Genomic DNA, 19,522 nt, shown 5'->3' on the forward strand with positions numbered 1-19,522 from the left:
ATGTAATATGCTGTTTCTAAACAATCCTGGTCACTAGCTTGAATACCACCCCCAAACTGTTTGTTTTTTTCAAGCAAGTTGTGGTACAGCATGTCCAAATCTATCTGTGGAAGGCAATCACAAATGCCTGTAACACTGACAGAAACATTCCCTTTTGTTATTTCCTGGTAATAATCAGTGCTCCCACAAATCTTTGAGGGAGACTTAAGCACATTTTCATGCTGAAAGCCAAAGTATACCTAGAAGACTGATTTGGTTTCATTGTTTATTCTTGCAAGCCGTGATTGCTCTTCAAGTTTTGTATGAATGAAGCCAGCAGTATGTTTCATTCCTTCCCCTGAGCTCCACCAAGTTCTTCTCAATGAATGTAACAGAACCGGTAGAATTACACATTCCAGTACAGCACAGTAGAAATGGCCTTTTCAGAGATGTGAACAGTTTGAGGCAGATGCTTTTTGAACTCATTTGATTGTCAATCCATAGCATACCTAGGGTTTCCAACCAAGTTCCTTTGCAGCTTCATGCCATGATTGCCTCTCTGTTCCACGAGAATTTGCCTGCAAATCTTTTGACTGAACACACATGCAAGCCCTATATGTTTAGTGTAAAATATATAAATGTTGCCCTGTATAAAAAAAGCTTGCAAAGCTGTTCTGCTTACCACAGGTGTATGGAAAATACAGTTTTCAGATTTTTTTAAAAAAAATCTGTGATTGCTTTTTCACAAGCATCAGAAAGCCCTCTTTGCATGAGGTACCCAGTGCTACCTGGATGCGATTCCTAATTGGGGCTGCTTTAAAGTTTCCTCCCACAAACCAAATACACCCTGCCACCTACTCTGCCTTTCCAAGACCCTCCAATGCAGCATAGGTGCTGCCACCTGATTCTTGGCCTGACTGCTCTCCCTCTATTGCAGTAGCCCCTCTCTTGATACAATTCTCTATGCAGGGAAACAAGGAAAATCACTGATCACTGGGGAGTGAAAGGCAGTTAAATGGGCACAGAGACCCCTCTAATATGCTTGAATTGGCCCTGAGTTTTAGCATTACAACAAAGTTAGGATTCAGGGGGCAGCTGGTGTGCAAGCCTGTGTGTGAATGAAGGACGGCGATGTAGCAATCCTCACTGATGCTGTTTTATTGTTGCTGCAGGAGAGCAACACAGTGGTAGCTGGTTACTAATATTTTATTTTATGAATAAGAGCCCTTGAAAACTCCAGCAGTGAACATGGGTTCATTTCTTTTATAGGCAAGAGGGGGTATTATTCCCATGCCAAGAGATTTGATTTTCTTGCACATCTGTTTCTGCAACAAAAACCCCACCCACTCTGCGAACATTTAGCTCATAAATTATAGGGTTTGAATTGGGTGTATATTGCAAAGACTGACTTTTGCACACATGATCTGTGAGAACATTGTGGAATGCTCATATAACTTTTTGTTTGTTTGTTTTTAGTGTATTTTTTAATGAACAGGGAATATGGTCTCTGAGCACAGCAATAATAAAGGATATTTTTGTGTTGTTTTTATAAAATTTGCCAGGCTCCAATCATTGAGCCTACTGTTATGTACATAACTTTTTAGCTGTGTCTTTCATGCTGCTGGAGCAAAGCCAACCTCCTAACGCTTAATCTCAACTTTGTAGGATACTTAATACACTTTACATTTTATCCCCAGAAGGTCCCCGTTATTTAAAGATTCTGCTAACTACTCAAACGTGCTCACTATTAGAGTTCAAAGAAACACGCTGGCCATGCTCGCTGGTTGTTCTTGCAGATTGACTTGGGCTTTCATCTTGCAGGGATGTTTTTGAATAAAGATATTTTCAGCCTTTATTGACAGCTGCTTTCTCACTGGAGGGAAAAGTTTGTCTTTCGAAAGCCTGAAACTTTGTTGAGAGCTGTGTTACCAGAGAGGGAGTTTTTAGCAGCCTTTGTGCAGCACAGGCAGCATCACTGCTGGCCTGGCCTCCCAGCTGTCAAAGCCTCCAGCTACCCTCTGGATAAGCACCTCGACTCAGCCCGCTGCCCAGCTGCCAAAATCCTCCTTTTAGCCCTCGGAAAAGACCCCTGCTTGATCCCCTCTCTTTCACAGCTGTTGAAACCCTCTGTCTAATTCCCAGATAAGTACTGTGATCCAACCTTTGCAGCAGCTGCTGGAAGCTTCTTACTAACACTGACCAGCCTCTGGTTCAGAGCTCCCAGCCTTCCCAAAGCTTCTTGTTTCCAGGTGTCATCCACCTGGCAACTAGTGAGTGCTCAGTGGATTACCAGAGTGTAAGAGATGCATATGTAAATTCTTACTTGTTCACCTGGTTACTACTAATCAACCTCCATTACTTAATAGCACTGCAGTAGCAAAACATTTAATATATTTACAATGAGCCACCTGCCACTGTAGTTTGTGTTGCTCGAGAAGCTTCTTGCTGTCTCTTCTGTTGCAGGCAGAAAGTTGAGGTTACTCATGCTTTTAATCCACCGCTGTGTTTTTACACAGCAAACCAGAGAGCTCTATTCCTTATGATATCTGGCAGCTTTCCAGCAACAGCCAGTTCATATATGAAAGTTTAAAATAAATTCTTGTTCTAGTATACGCCCTGAGGTTGGAAGAGAAAGAACATCCAGGACTAACAAACCTGATTGTTCTGGCAACATCACTTCAGTATGAGCTGGTGTTTCTGACTTTTTTCCTTTTCAAGACAGTACTGTGTGAGCACTTTGTACAACAATGCTCATTTTTCTAGTTCTATTTGCTGCATATGCATCAACTGTCTGCCATATCAAAGCTTCTAGGTATTAACCCTGCCTTAAACTCCCTTCACCTTGTGTAGATAAAGCCAATAGCTTGTCTGGCTGTATGAGTTCATTAGTCTCTGTGTTACTCCTCCAGTTTATTACCTTCTGGGGAAGGTTGTGGCACAGCCCTTGGAATGAAAGCACTTTCCAACTTGGCATTCTTAGTTTCACAAGTATACCTCTTCACTGCAGTCTGAAATTTCAACTGTACTGCTTCCACCACAGTGATTTTAAATTATAATCACCCAGTGTTGAACTAAGTGATTACTATGCTTGTGCCACCATGCTAGCTAAAATTCCCATAAATTATTATGTGTGTTTTCCTTAGGCAAGTACTGGAAGTCAGTGGAGCCATACTCTGTGCCAGTGGATTGTGCTCTGGCAGAGTCTCAGAAAAGAGAGAGGGAGGAGACAGAAACCGTGTCTGCGATGGCCTCTCTTTCAGTGGATGTGGAGCAGTGTGGCCCTCAGGAAGGTAGCAGGTAAGCCAATGCAGTTATTGCAGTGAACAAGGCTTTCATGCCAGTCAAGTGAGATGAAGACAACTAGACAAAGGGTTGTTTCAAAATTATCTGCTAATTGAGGTACCTGGAATTGTTTATCCCTGGATTCGAGTTGGCCGCTGGGAGCAAAGGTATTCTATGCTAGTGGGTATTTTTTTGGCATGCGTGATTCTTTGCTAGGGTTCTTGATTAGTACAAGAGCCTTGTTTTTTCCCCATGTCTAATTCTCTGTGCTACATAGAAAGTACAATATCCATATGAGGAGAACAGAAATTATCATGTGTAATCAGCCATATTCTTCTCATTGGAAGCTATTCAAACCTGGTTTAGTTTTAATTTTCTAGGAAGGCATTTAACACACTGTCAGATAAATTTAATAAGGATGGACTTAAATAATTATTAAATGGTATTAGGCATTAAAAACTACTTTCCTGGAAGCAATGGAATGGTGCCAGTATAAAATTTAAAGCATCTCTGACCAGAATTAGGGCTAACGTTTTCTGTGTACCAAGCTGAAGGCACAGAAGCAAAGAAAGATAATGCTGCTTTATCCAGCTGCTTTTTTACATTAATGAAGATAACTTTCAGTTTCACAAGTTGAGAAAAAGATAAAGTAACTGCTGTTGGGCTTTTTCCCTATTAGAGATGAAAAAAAATGATAGCCACTGAACACTGTAATCTACAAACTAGTGTTTTATCAATGACTCATTAGGAGTTAGAAAAGGCACTGTGGAAGTTCTTGGAGTTTCTCATTTGCTTGTTTTAAGGACAAACTTTCCTGGCCTTCTCCAACAGAGGAAGACCCAAAATGCAGTGGAACCACTTAGTTTCCATCACACAGAGAAAACAGGGGAGGGAGGAGGAAAGGAGAAAAGAGCCTTATAAGGAGACTCATCAGATCCCCATGGGCTGTGGGGCAGAGCTACATAATAACAGGAGAGAAAGGAGGGAGCTGTGGGTAGAGTGGTGGTGGCAGCTGAGCCAGAAAGATCCATGGCTCCTACATCATGACAGCTACTTTTTTGATTTGCCTCCTTGATTTTTTTCTTACATCCTGCATCAACTCTTTTAATCTGAAGTGAACTGATGTGCTAAACCTATGGATGTGTTTGGAAGTAAACATCTCTCCCAACAGTGGGAGCACTAATCTGTAATTGAATTGACAGAGGTGGCTCAAAGGGACACGGGGAGCAGGGCTAGCTAGCAAAGTTTGAAGTCATTGCTAGTATTATTGCAACCAAACTAATAAAATCTTAAGGAAGAATCCAGTGACAGACGGGAGGCATGTTTTAGATTTGTGGCAGTGCTAATCAGTGCTCAGCTGAGAACTAATGTAAGGTTTGTTATATGAACTTGTGATGGTTACAAGGCACTTGCACCAGCCTGGGACGGAAAGGTGCCAGCTTGTGTATGCACAGCTCTGAAATATAAAAAAGTTTTATTACAGTGTTGAAACTAGTGCAGTCAAACAAAGCAAAGTTTTAAATTGTCTAAAAAAAGGGTGTGGTTAATTTTGTGTATTTTTATGTTGCTCAGAATAACCAAGAATTAAACGCCTCCACTCACTTAAAACTACAGCCATTGAGAGCAACAGCTGATCCTACATGACTTGAACAAAATAACCCTTTGACTGACACTGCACTTAATGACTGAATTTATTACCTATCTACTGATAACCTGTGACAGTTTCCACCCATTCTGAAAACAGAATTTCAGAGCAGAGCTGAGAGAAATGGAAAAAAAACAACAAACGGATGTGCTGAAATGTACACAAGCAGAATTCATGTGGCTGCCAGATTCATTACACTTCATCAGCTGTGGACTCTTACAGGGATGAATCCATCATGATGAATTGTTGTGTGGAAAAATGGCTTCGTTTGAAATATCTTCGTGGTGCTGCAGAGGTTTTTCAGCAGCACAAAAAAGCCCCTATGCACGCAGGCGCTCCTAATTCTGTTTCCACATTTGTAACCCACAAAGAAGTCACCCGAAGCCAGATTGCCATCAGAGAGTGACAGGACAACATAAGTGCTGTCCCACTGGGCTAAAATTGATAGTTAGGTTTTCTGAGGCTTCGAAACATCATTCTCTTTGTTTTATTCCAGCTGAATGCAAAGACAAACATAGAATAAAAAATAGTGACCCTGAAGGTCTAATTTTGAGGCCACAGTCCTCTGAATTGCAGGGTGACCTGAGAGGACCTGGCTGTACTTCATGCATGAATGAAAGTCCAGCACAGGATTATAAATCCGGGAACAGATTTGACATTGGAGGCTCTTGTTTTACACCAGTACAGTTTCATTCATTTCACAAAAACATGCTGTTCACTTCATAGTCACATACCAACACGATCTGCAGTAATGTTGTGATGAGTCCAACTTTGCTTTTTCCCATTTGTTGTGTTTGTTGTAATTAAGGACCAAGTATGCACCAGTCCTTCTTCAGCCCCTTTCCATGGCAAATGACAGGGCTGCAGGGACATGAGGACACTTGGGGGCTCTGAAGTCCCCTTGATAAGGCCATTGTAAATGCACTTCTCCTTCCCACATTATAGGTAGGGGCCACCCTCTGAAGACCTGTTGCAAGTCTTTGCATTGCATGTTAATTTCAGAAAGTCAGTGTGACAGGTGGTGGGGGATCAGAGCAGAAAGCACCAGGGCTGACAGGGCATCCTGAAGGGTTCATTCATTATGCCAGGAACCAATTCACTTTCTTTTAATTCCCACCATGTTCAGCCAGGCTGATAGTTCTGGCCTGCATCTCTAACCTTGGTTTGCTGAATTGATGGTAGAGATCCTGTTGACTTCAGCTTTGGATGGTCAGGCCCCCAGATGAAGAGAGTGGCAGCAAGAATATCTTTGCAGGAAACTCTTGCCAGTTATGTTGGAGGATATATTGGTGTTTGGAGTGAGATGACTCACTTTAAACTCAGATTTTGGGTAAAGCAGCTCTTTTCCTGGCCAACTCATATCTGACTCATTTACCACTGATGAATAAAGGATAAAATGCTCCTGGCTAAGGCCCATCTTAAGTATTTCTCTTTCTTTCTTCTCTCTTTCTTTCTTTTCTTCAAGTGACAGTGCTGATTATTTTTCATTTGATTTTCTCTGGCAGGCTAAACGAAGAAAACTGTGAAAAGCAGCTATGCTTTTAGTGTTTTATTTTACCAAAGCACAACTCTGCATTTAAAGATCCAATTGAAACTTGATTATAGACTTCAGAAGAGAACAGATATAGAAAAAAAGAGTTTGTGGATAGGAGAGAAAACATCCATGATGCTAACACAGATTTAAATAGAGATGCAATTAAAGGAGCAGGAGTGCCCTGTAAAACATTTCTAGGAATCATAACTTTTGTGTGTTGTTAACTGCTTATTCCCTATGTGAGATACACACTTAGCTGATTAGAATTTTGCTTTGGCCAGACACCCATTTCATAAATCTTGCTGTGAAAGCATTCTGTACAGAGCTGTCCCTGATACATTGGAGCTTCTGTGTGTTTCTTCTTAAAACGGAAAAATAAAGGGGTGTGAAGGGAGATCTCTTGCACTTACTATTTTTACAGCAAACAGTAAATCTTCAAATGACATTTATCAGAATTTGACTTTATGACCTTCATGCAGCTGAGCATAGATTTTACTCAAATGGAAATGAAAACAAAGTGTAATTTTTAGGTATTACGCTTAGTGTTCCAGAGTTGCTGTTTCAGTCACATTGCATAGTATTATATGCATTATATTTTATACTAGAGCAACTGATTGGATCATGGGGTACAGACAGCTAACCACCATCTACGGTCACTTGCTGTGTTTCTGTATCAACTCATAAAGCTTCAGTTGGTATTTCAGTATTTGGGCACCCATCTCAGCTGTGCTGAGTGACATGCACCTACCTGGCTATACCCCACAGGATCTGCAATCACAGCCATGATCAGGAGGTGAAAAACTGCTTCCCCAGGTCAGGCTGTAGCCTTATGTTGCTCATCTTCCTCTTGTCACCCAGTAGTGGGTGCATAAGGAAATTAACCAGGAGCACGGTAGATCTCAACAGCTGTATCTGACCCATCCTGTGTAAAAGCCTCCAGGATACCTACTCTGGCTTAAACTTCTCAAAGCTCCCTTTTGAACCAACTTACACTGCTGGAACTCAGGTAGTGAATCCCACAAACTCATCAGGCGTTACACTTTTTTTTTTCTTTTTTTTTTTTTTTCCCTATTAAACTTATTAAACAATAAATTCATTGAGGGCGCCTTATTCATGCATTGTGAGAAATAGAATCAGCTCTTTTCTTATTCCTAGTCTCTGCCCCATTGATCATTTTAAAGGCTTCAGCTATCTCAAGACTCTGTATTCATCCTGGTATGAAAATAATTTCTAACCTCTCATGATTCTTGCCCCTCTCTGGGCCTCCTGTAATTTTCTTTGAGATGGAGAAAGAACTGCATGCAGGACCCCAGGTGTTGGGCACAATGTAGATTTACACAGTGGCTTAATGCTGGGGATATTTTTGTGTGTTTCTATTGCTGTCTGCTCTTCTACCTCTAACTCCAAGCTCTCGATGTAGCCATCACTGAATATAACCAATTAGAGTTATCCTCCCTCTATTTTGTGTCTTGTGTGTTAGTTTGTGTTTGTTTACTTCTTTTTTTTCTCTTTTTTTTTTTTTTCCCACTCAGAAATGATGTTATGGGCTTTAGAACTGACTAACAATAATTTAGCATCAGCAGCAAACATTATCACCCAAATCTACCTGTAGCCTGCCAGGCTGAACATTTCTGAAATGTTCTGCAGAATCCCTCCATAGTGAACATTCACCCATATTGTTATCTGTTTCCTACTTTTGGTGGATCTTTAACCTACGAGGACCTTCTCTCATAAGTTCCTCAAAGCATTTGGATAAATTGTTGGAAAACGATTCTTTGCACACGGGTATCATTTTATCCCTTTTCCTTAAGTTCCTTTAGAAGCTTCTAATAAATTTGTAAGGCTTGCTTTTCTGTAAGTGTTAAGGCATAACTTTAACCAAAATTATTCTTGCTTCATTATTACCTAAAATCTAATTCTATCACTGATTATACCTGCTGTCAGTTTCCCCATAGAGGCTTACTGTATCTCCTATAGTTTCCAAAAGGGGAATTGCATTTCTTACTTTCTCTACCTCTGGCATGGATGCTGAGCTAAGCAGTAGAATAATGATCAATAATTATTTCTTTAGCAACATCATAATTGTATTCCCCTAGACCTCAGTAGATAAATATCATCTGCTCTTAGCAATTTGGCAATGTTTAACGCATCAGTTTGTTCTAGTGCTGATTCAGTTTGAGATAGTTCATCTGCAAATAATAAAATCTCCCTGATGCTTCTTTAGTGAGTACAGATATAAATAGTTCATTTTGCTTTTGCGGTCTGCCTTACTTGATGCTCCTTTTATGCTTTGATTGTTTCTTCTGATGTATTTGAAAGTTCTTTTTATTATTAGTTTTTATGCCTTTAACATGTTGCTCTTCAGACTCTCATTTTGCCTGCCTGGTTGAGGGTTTACATTTAACTTGCCAGAGTTTATACTTTATTTGATTTCCCTTATTTGGACATGACTTCCTCTTTTGAGAGTATACATGTAGTTACCTTACTTTAAAACTATGATGCCTTTCACTTTTAGTTCCCTATTCCTTGATCCATACAAAGTCCATTTTTACCAGGATATACAGTTTCTCAGGGTCTTTTACAGGATGTCTTTAGAAACTCTCCAAATCACCTCCATGGTATAGAAATCTACTGCTTTTTCTCCAGCTCTCTGCTACCAAACAATCACTTTTCAATTACAATGATCTTCTCTGAGACAGCTGAGTTAAATTAGGAACAGACTATGGCTTAAAACAGCCATATCACACCAGAAAAATCTATCTTTCGTTCAGCACTTTTTGTGACTTGGAAAAATTCCTTGAATTTTTATTTTTATGCGTGTGATGATGTAGCTGTGAGGAATCTCTCTAATTCTAATTTTAAAAATAAGGTAAGAGAAAGATTTACTTTTTTGGATTATGTGCAAAATTTATGTATGTTCTTAAATATTGACTTCTTTTTTGAAGTGTAGATGTGAGCTATTTTAAACAATACTCTCATTAAGTAACACTGTTGCCATTTATTCTGAACTGCCACAGCACAATAGTTAGGATGTCCCATGTTTTGCCAGATTTTAGCCATATGGTGGGATTTTGTCTCATCTATTTCTTTTGTTTGAAGGTTTAAACAGAATCATTTTGTGTAGCACTAACTGTAAAGAGACTTCATTCTCTCATAGTGTGAATTACACATGTAGAGACCTAGAAGTGAGCACCCTTTCCAGCACACCATAATAAGCAGAATGCAAGAGGGCTCTGCTCCTAGGAACTTGAAGTTTAAATAAGCCACAATGAAGCCTTAATGCAAAACCACAGTTGTGGTTCTGTGATCATTACAGTCCCAAATGGTGTCTTTCTGGGTGCACTGACCGCATGGAATCAGGCCGGACCAGACCCAGCCTCACAGCTGCACCTCTGAGGAGCGAGTCAGAGCACATAATATGGGATGGGTGTTTTGTCTGGTTTATGTTTTTATGCCAACTTCTTGTCAGCTACAGGAAGACTGACTGAACTGATGTAACTAACAGTGACATAACTGAGGTAAAATAAGTTCGGTTTGTCAGACTCCGCCCCCTTGATTATTTTTTTTTAAGAACTTTTGATTTTAGCAGAATGGGTATATATTATTTCACTGTTTAGTGTTATGTGACTACAGTGTTTTTGTCTCTGTATTAAGGACCCAAAACTTTACTGGCTCTCACACAAAACCATGGCCTAAGCTGTTATTCCATAAAAATATGTGCTTTTAATGATAATCCACTGAATAGATCCAGTGACTTCATTGACACTAAAAAAATGAAGTTAAAGCATGCACATAAGTCTTCAAAAGGAGACTGGAGAGGGCTGTGAGAGCAACTACATTGAAAGACAACATCTGGATCTGCCAGAACACCCCAATCTCTGCTCCATTTCCAAAAAGGGCCTTGCATCTTGCACTTGAATATAAAAATTTCTACTAGTGCTTAAGTTCTGGCTGATACAGAATATTGCTACATTGTTGGAATATATTGGAATATATTGGAATATAGCACCCAAAGTCATTCCTGGCACTCGTAATCACCCTCATCAGTGATAAATTGCCCAGGACTAAAATCCTGAACAAGATCATATCTCTGTTGTACTCTGATCATGAGAATGCCATTCCAAGAAACCAAATACACATGAACAGGCTGTTGAATGTACTGCTTCCCTAGTTCCTTATAGATAACCCAAGCTCCCACTTCCAGAAGATTTCCAGAGCTCCACTCCTTCCTGATCTGCCAATCTCTAACTGAAATCTATTGACAACTATTTCCTCTCAATCAATCACTTACTTGCTGTAGAATCTAGAAACTGAGCTGTTATGTGCTTCCAAATTATTCTCTTCCCAGACAGCCCCATAAGGTGCTGGATATTTAACAAGGGCTTTAGTGGACTTTTGCATTATGCTGGAGGACATACAGGTCTTCTAAAAGTGGCTGGAGAAAGTGAAAGTGTGTGGTCAGCACAACAGCAGTGTGTGCATGATCCTTTATCACACCTGAGGACCTCAGACCCACCCTGGCTGCCACTGTGCGGTTTCTGCTGCAAGACAGAACAATGCAAGGATGGGGGAGAAGAAAAGACGGTGATGATCTCAGTAATTTTTGAAAGAGGTCTTACTAAACATTTTTACGCGCATCTTGATAAGCTCTCTGGGCTTTTATTGCCCATCAAAGGAGAGTAATATCCTACTGGATGTGCATGTGGGCAGGGATATGCTCCCGCCCCAGCACTGCCCCATCTGAAGTGGTTCCTGCTGCAGCCTTCCCCGAAATCCTGTTTCACCTCACCTTTCAGGAACAAGGGAGCTGCAGTGGTTATTGTACATAGGAGACATTCTCCACCATGTGGTGAGGAACAAAAGATTTGAGATTTATAGGTTAATAATCTTTTAGAGTCAATAACCTTTTGGAAAGTAATTAGTCTGAAAAACATCATCTTTTTCATGTATCATTCATCTGACATATTTTTCAACAAACTAGCTGTGATCATTCCAAACCATAAAGGAATAACCTGTATAAAATAATTTAAAGACACACTGCTGAATTTTTTCATTGGGAAGGACTTTAATAAACTCCAGATTCATTTAAAATTCTCTGGCTTCCAATCCGAATAAACTACCAAAGCCCATGCAAGCCCCCATTAATTATTTTTTTTTCCATGGGATCTCATGAGTCTGTACTTTCTGAGGGATGTTTTACTGAAGCCAATTATTATAGCCGCTTACAAGATTTAACTGGTGAATGTATCTTTTATTTATTAATTTGCATTTACTTTCTGCCCTCTCCTCATTTAAAAATTGCTTAAAGTGACTACTTTTGAGGTAATCTGAAGCTCATTTTTCATATGGTATTCTGCCAGACTGAGGTGAAAAATGGTTTATGTCTATATTCTTATGTCCTTCAATAGCGAAGTCTCACCATTATCCCAGAAGCTTCCCATTTTATAATTGTCAGCATAACCCTCAGGTGCAATAGCTTGTCAGATACAAGGAACTAAGACACTTTACACCAGCTCAGCATACGTCTCCACTGCTTTCTTACTGGATGTTTTAAAGAGCTTGTCTTGCCTAAGCTAAATATTTCCCTGAGGCCTTCAAATAAAAGCTATATGTATAATCTAATCTGATATTATTAATAGATACTTTCTTTATGACAGCAATCTGCAGCTTGAGTTCAGAATTTGATCTCAAAAGCTGCAGGCAGGCAATGGATTTGTGAAAGCACAGAAAATCAGAGGACTGAAGAACAACCCCAGAAGAAACACTGCTAACTACTTGGCTACTAGTGAACTTTTTCAGTTTAATAGCATGGGCCCGCTTGAAATAATAAATGCATGTATTTTTAGTTGCCAGAGCTTGTAAAAGAAAAGTATCACAGCTATTTTTTTCATGAAATTATTTGACTCTGTTGACACAAAGCATGTACATTTCTGGAGAAAAAGTTATAAAATATTCTGACATATTTTAATATAAACAGGAACGTTTTCAGTGATTGCTTGGATCTAAAATGTTTTTCCACTTGACATTTGTTTATACTTCCTAGGAAAGAAACTCTATTTATGGATAACTGAATAACACAAATAAACATCAGAGAGAGCTGAAAAATCAGCTTTGATTATGCATGAAAATCTACAATGTCATTGTGTACTCTTGTGCCGTATTCTGATTGCCTGTTTATTTTTACAGAGCTGCTGGCGAGCCCATGGAAGAAGAGCCAGCCTTGTGAAGTGCCAAGTTCTCCCTGATATTTCCTGTGGGTGACATCATTGTGTATCCCCCCAAAGCACCCTCAGACATGTCTTGTCTGCTGCTTGGGTGGCACAGATCAGATGGAACATAAACACTGGGCACGTAACTCTGAATAGCAGCTTCACTTGTTCTTTGGATGGACTTGAAAGGGCCCTAAAGATTCCTTAAATGTAACCGCTACAATTCTAGAGTTACACTAAAATGGGCTTGGGAGAAAGAGCCTGGAGCATGCTTTTTAGATGCTGTTTGACCCACTCACCAACAAAAATTGTGAAATAGAGTATTGCAAAATTCTACAGGATAGATTATAGATACCGGAGTTGCAACAGCCAGCAAAATACTCGGTAAACTCCATGAATCACTTTCTGACACTTTTTACTGGGTAATTTTTTTTCATACTGTGTTAAATTGTTAATAGAATATTTTTTTCTTTGCTCTGCATAATGAAAAAAAAAATTAATTATTTTATGTGCCATTTTTTAACCCCAGTTAAAGAACCCCAGTTCTCAGCTGAATAAGTGAAAGGTGTGTAAATTACACTGAGGGATTTTAGCTGAAGGGAAAACACTTCTTATTGTACTATAAATTCCCCTAAGTACTGTGCTTGGTGGTGCTTTATTTTCTTTTCCCATTTCCCAGCTATTCCCCCCATTTTGTCTAATCTTTTCTATCATTAAAAACACGTTCATGACTCTCTAAAGCGAGCGATCTTCTGCCTTTTAAAAAAAGCGCTGTACCCTCCATAGTTGACAGTAGTTCTCACCAGATGTGCAGCAGAGATCAAGTAGTCTCTGAAAAATGGATGGCTTTTCAAATGTGCTTTTAGTTTGTTCTGAAATGTTTCTGCGTCCGGACTCTAAGAGCAGCGATCTTCAATAACTGCGTGCAGCTCGTTTGAAGCTCAGGTGTTTCTGTGGCGGTTGTGCTGGGGGTGTTTTTTACAGGTCATCATGTGAATACAAACTGATTCTTTTATGTAGTCCTGCACCAAGAGAACTGATGTTGCTTAAGAAGCTTCAAAGGGTTTAGGCTTTATTTTAGATCCCCAAAGTGCAGCGAGATCTCCCTGCAATGTGACTTTAGCTGTTTAATTCCATGTTTGAGAACGTAACATAGAGTTGTGCCTTTAGCTGATAATGAACGCTTAAACTGTTACACGTGTTGCCTTACCGTCAGAGAAAGAGATAGGGCATGGATGTAAGACCACTTCAAATGAACAAAACTCTGCTACAGCAACTTTTATTTTTGCTTACAACTTTCTCACCTAATGAACCCTGGGAGATACCTTGAAGTATTTGACTTGCAGTATTTGATAGCTTGCTCAGCTTTTAAAAGCAAGTGATGTTCATTTTTATATATTTTCCAAACTCAAAAGATATATTAAAGCCATAAGTGAAGACTGTCATGCTTTTTATTCTGAAGTCTGAAAGGAACCTTAATTAAAACAAGATTTTGGGGAAGGCCATGATATGAAAGATATGGAACAATATGGTTTCAGTTATAGGCAGACTCAAACCTGTAAATCAAAGATGAAAGATTTCACTCAAATAGAATTATATAATTCTCTTTTGTTATGCAGTCAGACTATCTTTCATGCATTTGGGTTTGTTTACGATTAGCATTTTAATTTTAAAGACTTTTATTACTTATGCAAAAGCTCTTTGCTACAAGTTAGAAATCTGAGGCATGCTTTGAAAAGGAAAATCTAAAAAAGGAATGTCATTTCCTATAAGGTGAAGTAAACTTTTATTCTGAAATGTATGTATGCCCCTCAGAAAGTGAAATAAAATTCTACCCCCCATTTACAAGCCAAAATCATGCTCATTTCAGTAATGCAAAGAGTCCCAGCAGGCTAAATTAACTCCTGGTGTAAACCACCTTGCTTGACTTTGAGCCCTTCTGAAGAGGTTGCTCACATGACTAAGGCAATCAGGAGTTCATCCTGAATTTTCAGCAGACTTGTGATGGCAATCTTGGTTGCTATTTACTGTAATTTTCTTGTGGTCATCAAAGAAGTTTCCCTTCAAGGAAACCAAGGACTATAGTTGATGAGTTGGGTAATTTGTGGAGCTTTTCACATTTTTAAAAAATGGCTGAAAAATTTTAATTCAGTGGATAGTAAGAAAATTTTGAATCTTAGCTTGCATGAAATTGGATATGAATTGCAGCCTGAAACGTAAGTTACAAACTTTACCAATTGAAGTCTATATTCTGGGGTGGAAATCAGCTAAAGCTGTCCTTTGTAGCTGGAAATGCTTTTAAAATGCCAGAATAATTTGCATTAAACCACATTATAAACTCACACTCATGCATTTGTATAGGCATACTCCCAGACAGATATCTTAGACAGTCTGTTGGTTAGGGTTCGGATCATTGGGATAAGCAAATGTGCAAATAAACTGTGCACAGATTGTGTCCAGAACTTTGTTCTCACTGAAGTCAATAGCAAAATCCTCTTTGATTTAAATGGGAGATGAATCAGACCCTGCTTTCTTTTTTTTTGTTTTTTTTTTCCTTTAAGTCCAGAACACCATTACTTTTTGATTATGTCATTACGAGGCACTGTACGGCCCTCTGGGAAACGGTCGAGGCTTATGGTGAATATCAACACTTCCTTCAAAGCAGATCAGGGCTTTCTGAGAGGGCAGTTTCACTTGCTGCTGTTTTCTTCTCACAGTATTTTTTATTACAATCAATAGCTCCCCATGGATTACAGTAAAAATATCTCCCAGCAATTTCAGACATACTTCTAGGGAAATATTCACATAGACTCTCTTAAAAATGCCCAGTTTTAGCTGGATTCAACAACAAATTCCAAGAATTTCAGAAAGATTCACAAATTACATGTTCCCCTGTTTCTAATGTTCATAGGCTTAGCAGCTGTTTCTAAAGAGACGTCACAGTCTCCTGTCTCCCATGGACCTTAGCTAAGCACTAAGGAGATTGATACCTCTGAAAATGAAGTCCCAGATATTTCAGGGTGGCTGCCAGTACTTCTACATCTGATCTTAAATTACTTCCAAAAATGAGCTGAAATGGATAAACAAGAGGGGAATAAATGGTAGTTTCTCTGAGTGATCCCACAGAGAAGGTGAAGCTGAGGAGGTGGCAGAGAGACCTGGGAGCCAGGGTGACCCTCTGCCTGGTGCTGCTGGCATGGGGATGGCAGCTGGGCAGGAGGAGATCCCAAAGCACCGCCACCCCCACGATGCCATTGCAATTAGTAGCAAATCCTTGCCTTGCAGGAGAAGCATGCAGGGATTTGACTCTGCCTCTGGATCAAGGTGTCTCTAAGCCATCAGCCTCCAGAATGAGAGATGTCTTGCCAGCAAGTACCACTAAAATGCTTGCTTCAGCTCATATTCTTCCCTAACGTTAAGGACTACATATTGAGCTCAGTGGGGCTTTTCTTGTGTTATTGTATTTTTCTTGTATTCTTAGGTCCTTAGACTGAAAACTAAAAAAGAGAAACCAAAAACTAAAAAACTAAAAAACAAAAAAGTTATATTACTCAGGACATATATATTTTTTTAAAAAATATTATTTTCATCCAGCTTAATGCTTTTACCTGTGCTGGAGTTGGAACAATGATGAACAGTAAAATTTAAAACTGCTAAAACGTAAGAGTGTCTTGCACTTCATTTTTTGGAGTTTGTTTGCAGGAATTCTGTATCTGCTCATTTGGCTTTAATATAATCTGCAGCAATGAAGTTCTTGATTATACTATACTTCTTCAGGCAGAATTCCTAGTGGGTAATCAGAGTTCATGGGAATTTTGCCAGTGTAAAGATGACAGAATTAGTCCCTTTTTTAATTATGTACCTTCCTAATTTTAGTTTCAGTGAAAATGAAGTAACTAATTCCAGGCAAGAGAATCTGAGGAAAAGAAAATCATTAAGCTATCTTAAATAAACATCATAAAAGAAAAAGAAAATATAAACAGCTGTTATGCAAATAAAGGTGGTTGTTTCTTTACTTTGCAAAATTTAACAGCATGCTGCCAGCTGAATGAAAGTGGCAAAATTAATCCCTCTCTGGAGTATATGGTATTTGAGTTGGTGTCTTATCTAAGTGTAACCTCCCTAAAAAGCCGAGAGACATAACTGGAGATGAAATATTAGAAAGGTTTTGCTGCAGCCAACACCAGAGGTCCTGTAGAGCACAAGAATGTGGAGACTGACTAATTTGTGTAGACAGACAGCAGGACACTTTCAGGGCAATGTGTCTGGGATGAAGAATTAGAGGGAACTTTTCCAAAGGCACGAATGGCTGGGAGACAACTAACTTCTATCAGCTTGCAGGGGAAACGAGGTGCCCAGCGAGCATTTATTCTTTGGGAAATGACCCTTCTGCCCCACAAGCACACACACATCCATGCAGCCATGAACCTTGCTGTACAATTGTTTTTGTCCTAAGCAGCAGCAGCAGCCAGGTGTGCTGCCCTGCCATATGTGCTGTGCATTTGCCTAAGAAACTACCAGCCCCCGACAGACACTTCATAACATGACTGATAGGGCACATTTTTATATTTTATTTTTTTTAAAATTTTAATAGTGGCCTTTCCAGAAGTGTAGCATTGCACTGTTGTTCTATTTTAAAAGGTCACAACAGAGCTTTGTGAACCATTGTACTTTTTTTTTTTTTTTACAGACTCCATATGGAAGTAAACCAGAACATATACATGGAGGGTAGTGGGGGGGACCTGCTGAGAAAGAATTTATCTTAAATCACCTTTCAGCTACCTGATTTTTATCCTGGATTTTGAGGAGTTTTGATTCTTAAGCTTTTATTTTGTAATGTCACTTGCTTTGGTTTTTTACCTATCATTAAATTCACCCTTGTAACATAGAAAAGCACCACAAAAATGTGTCTTTTCTGAAAGATGCCCCTGTCCTTGGTGTGGGAATGAGAATAGCTTATCTTTGTCACTTCTAGCAGCAATTAAATGCTTCATTTTTGTGACAGATCCAAACTGAAGTGGTATTTTATGAGTATGATTTAGCTGGCTGTCTGCTGATTGTTAAAAAAAGAAATTGTGAAACTCACATTCCTCTCTAACCTCAAAAGGGACCCATTTTGATTTTAACAATGTAATATTTTCACTTGATCCAAAAGGTTTTTGTCCCATGACATCTCGTTACTAGCTTAGTTTTAGTATCTAGCAAATAACACACCACAGAGAGTGAAGACCAGAAAGGACATTCCAGCAACTCCTAATTGTATCTCTCCTGCACAATCATTCATCCTGCTCTAGTGCCATGCTCTGTGGTTCAGCATGTTAGAAGAGTTTATAGCAAAATATAAATTATACTGCACCATCAAGGTTTGAATGCTAATTAGTACACTGTGAGTTGTGCTGTAATTTCTAAGGGAGACATGCTCCTGTGTGAAAGGTCTAAATGCAATGAACACATGAAACCAGTGGCACTGGTACTGTGCAGTGAGAGTGATTCTGTGCTGAGATCTCCACACATAATCCTCTTCCCAATGGCAGGCCTGCATAGCCAGAGGCACATTGGCAATGGCAGAGCAGTAGGGTGCCCTGATTCAAAGAGCACTGAAATCCCTTCTCTGACAGGCTTTGGGTAAAATCCGGAAGGCAGCTGGAGAAGAAACCTTAACTTTGTGCTCAGCCACACACAGACTTTCAAAAAGGGCAGATACAGATCTGAACTTGGCCACACATCCCTATTTCTAATACAAATTGCCATTTCTGCTTCTAGAAACGTCTGTCTGAAAGAGCATTGACACCAGTGGAGATATTCTATTGACTTCAGTGGGCTTCAGGAGGATGGATACATAATGTGTTATGGGAACATGTTAATATTTATGTCTTTTACTTGCTTAATTTACTGCTATTTGAAATTACTCGATTGGCTTAATATTCCATGATGCAGTAGGAAAGCATAAAGCAATACCTGGAGAAGTCATGCCTAAAGCTTTCAAAGCAAATTCATTGCCATGGGTTTTTACAACACTGACTTTTTGGTCTAGAGATGCACAGCTGAAATGTCTATTTTTTTTCTTGAGAAATTGACGTTGCTATCTGTTTCTATGATAAAAAGTGGTCTGTTTGCTCAGAGTACTAAAAGTTTATCCGTAATTTGTCTTCCCAGGCACATCAGTTTCTAAGGGTTAAAGCATCAGTAGGCAGAATTTTTAAAGGTCAATAGTAATATTTCCATAAGAGTAAAAGGTACCTGTGGATTATTCTTATTATACCTGATACATTTTTGTATCTGAAAGCATCCAATGAGTAATGTTGAGTAATATTGTGCTCCAAAACTTTGTTGATTATAGATATTTGAGCATTGGGTTGGCGTGAAATGTTCTTTAACTAAGCTGTTACAATCTCTTTTGTTTTGTGTTTTGTATAATTCTTTGGCTATAGTCTTGTCCTAGTGTTAATAAAAGTTATTTGAAGTAAGCTGGTTCGATATGCTGAGTTGTGGGGGTTTTTTGCATGTGTTTTTTGGTTGTTTTGGTTTGGTTTTTAAATTGGCACTAAAGAGAAGTGGAGCTTTGAACATGCCACCCTGGTTGGATCATAGGAATCTGACTGTTAAAATATAAAGGGTGGAACATGGTGAAGCTGGAGTGCATAAAAAAGGAACCACAAAAGTTAATGTAAAAGAAATGTTACATAGCAGGCTAAAATGCACACAAAGCAGAGCATTGCAGAGCTCCAGCTTTAACACCAAGCTCATATTCTATAGTTCCTTTGGCTCATTGTCCTGAGGCGTTGCAGAACACATAATTCTCCTCCCAGGGAAACAATTTAAATAGTACATGCACTGTTTTGAAAGCTGTAAGGCCTCTACTTTGTGGGAGGT

The 19,522-nt window shown here is 39.2% G+C and overlaps 1 protein-coding gene across 1 annotated transcript in view; it reads left to right on the forward strand.

The window, feature by feature from the left end:
* HDAC9 (histone deacetylase 9) overlaps nucleotides 1–19,116 on the forward strand; it is a 286,192-nt gene extending 267,076 nt beyond the window's left edge. The window contains exons 24-25 of the mRNA XM_051609619.1: nucleotides 3,123–3,276; nucleotides 12,627–19,116. Of these exons, the coding sequence (XP_051465579.1) occupies nucleotides 3,123–3,276; nucleotides 12,627–12,666 (194 nt within the window). The 3' untranslated portion in view covers nucleotides 12,667–19,116. The remainder of the gene's footprint in view (nucleotides 1–3,122; nucleotides 3,277–12,626) is intronic.
* The last annotated feature ends 406 nt before the right edge of the window (nucleotides 19,117–19,522 follow it).

This window comes from Apus apus, chromosome 2, assembly GCF_020740795.1.
Source record: "Apus apus isolate bApuApu2 chromosome 2, bApuApu2.pri.cur, whole genome shotgun sequence".
NCBI lineage: Eukaryota > Metazoa > Chordata > Aves > Apodiformes > Apodidae > Apus > Apus apus.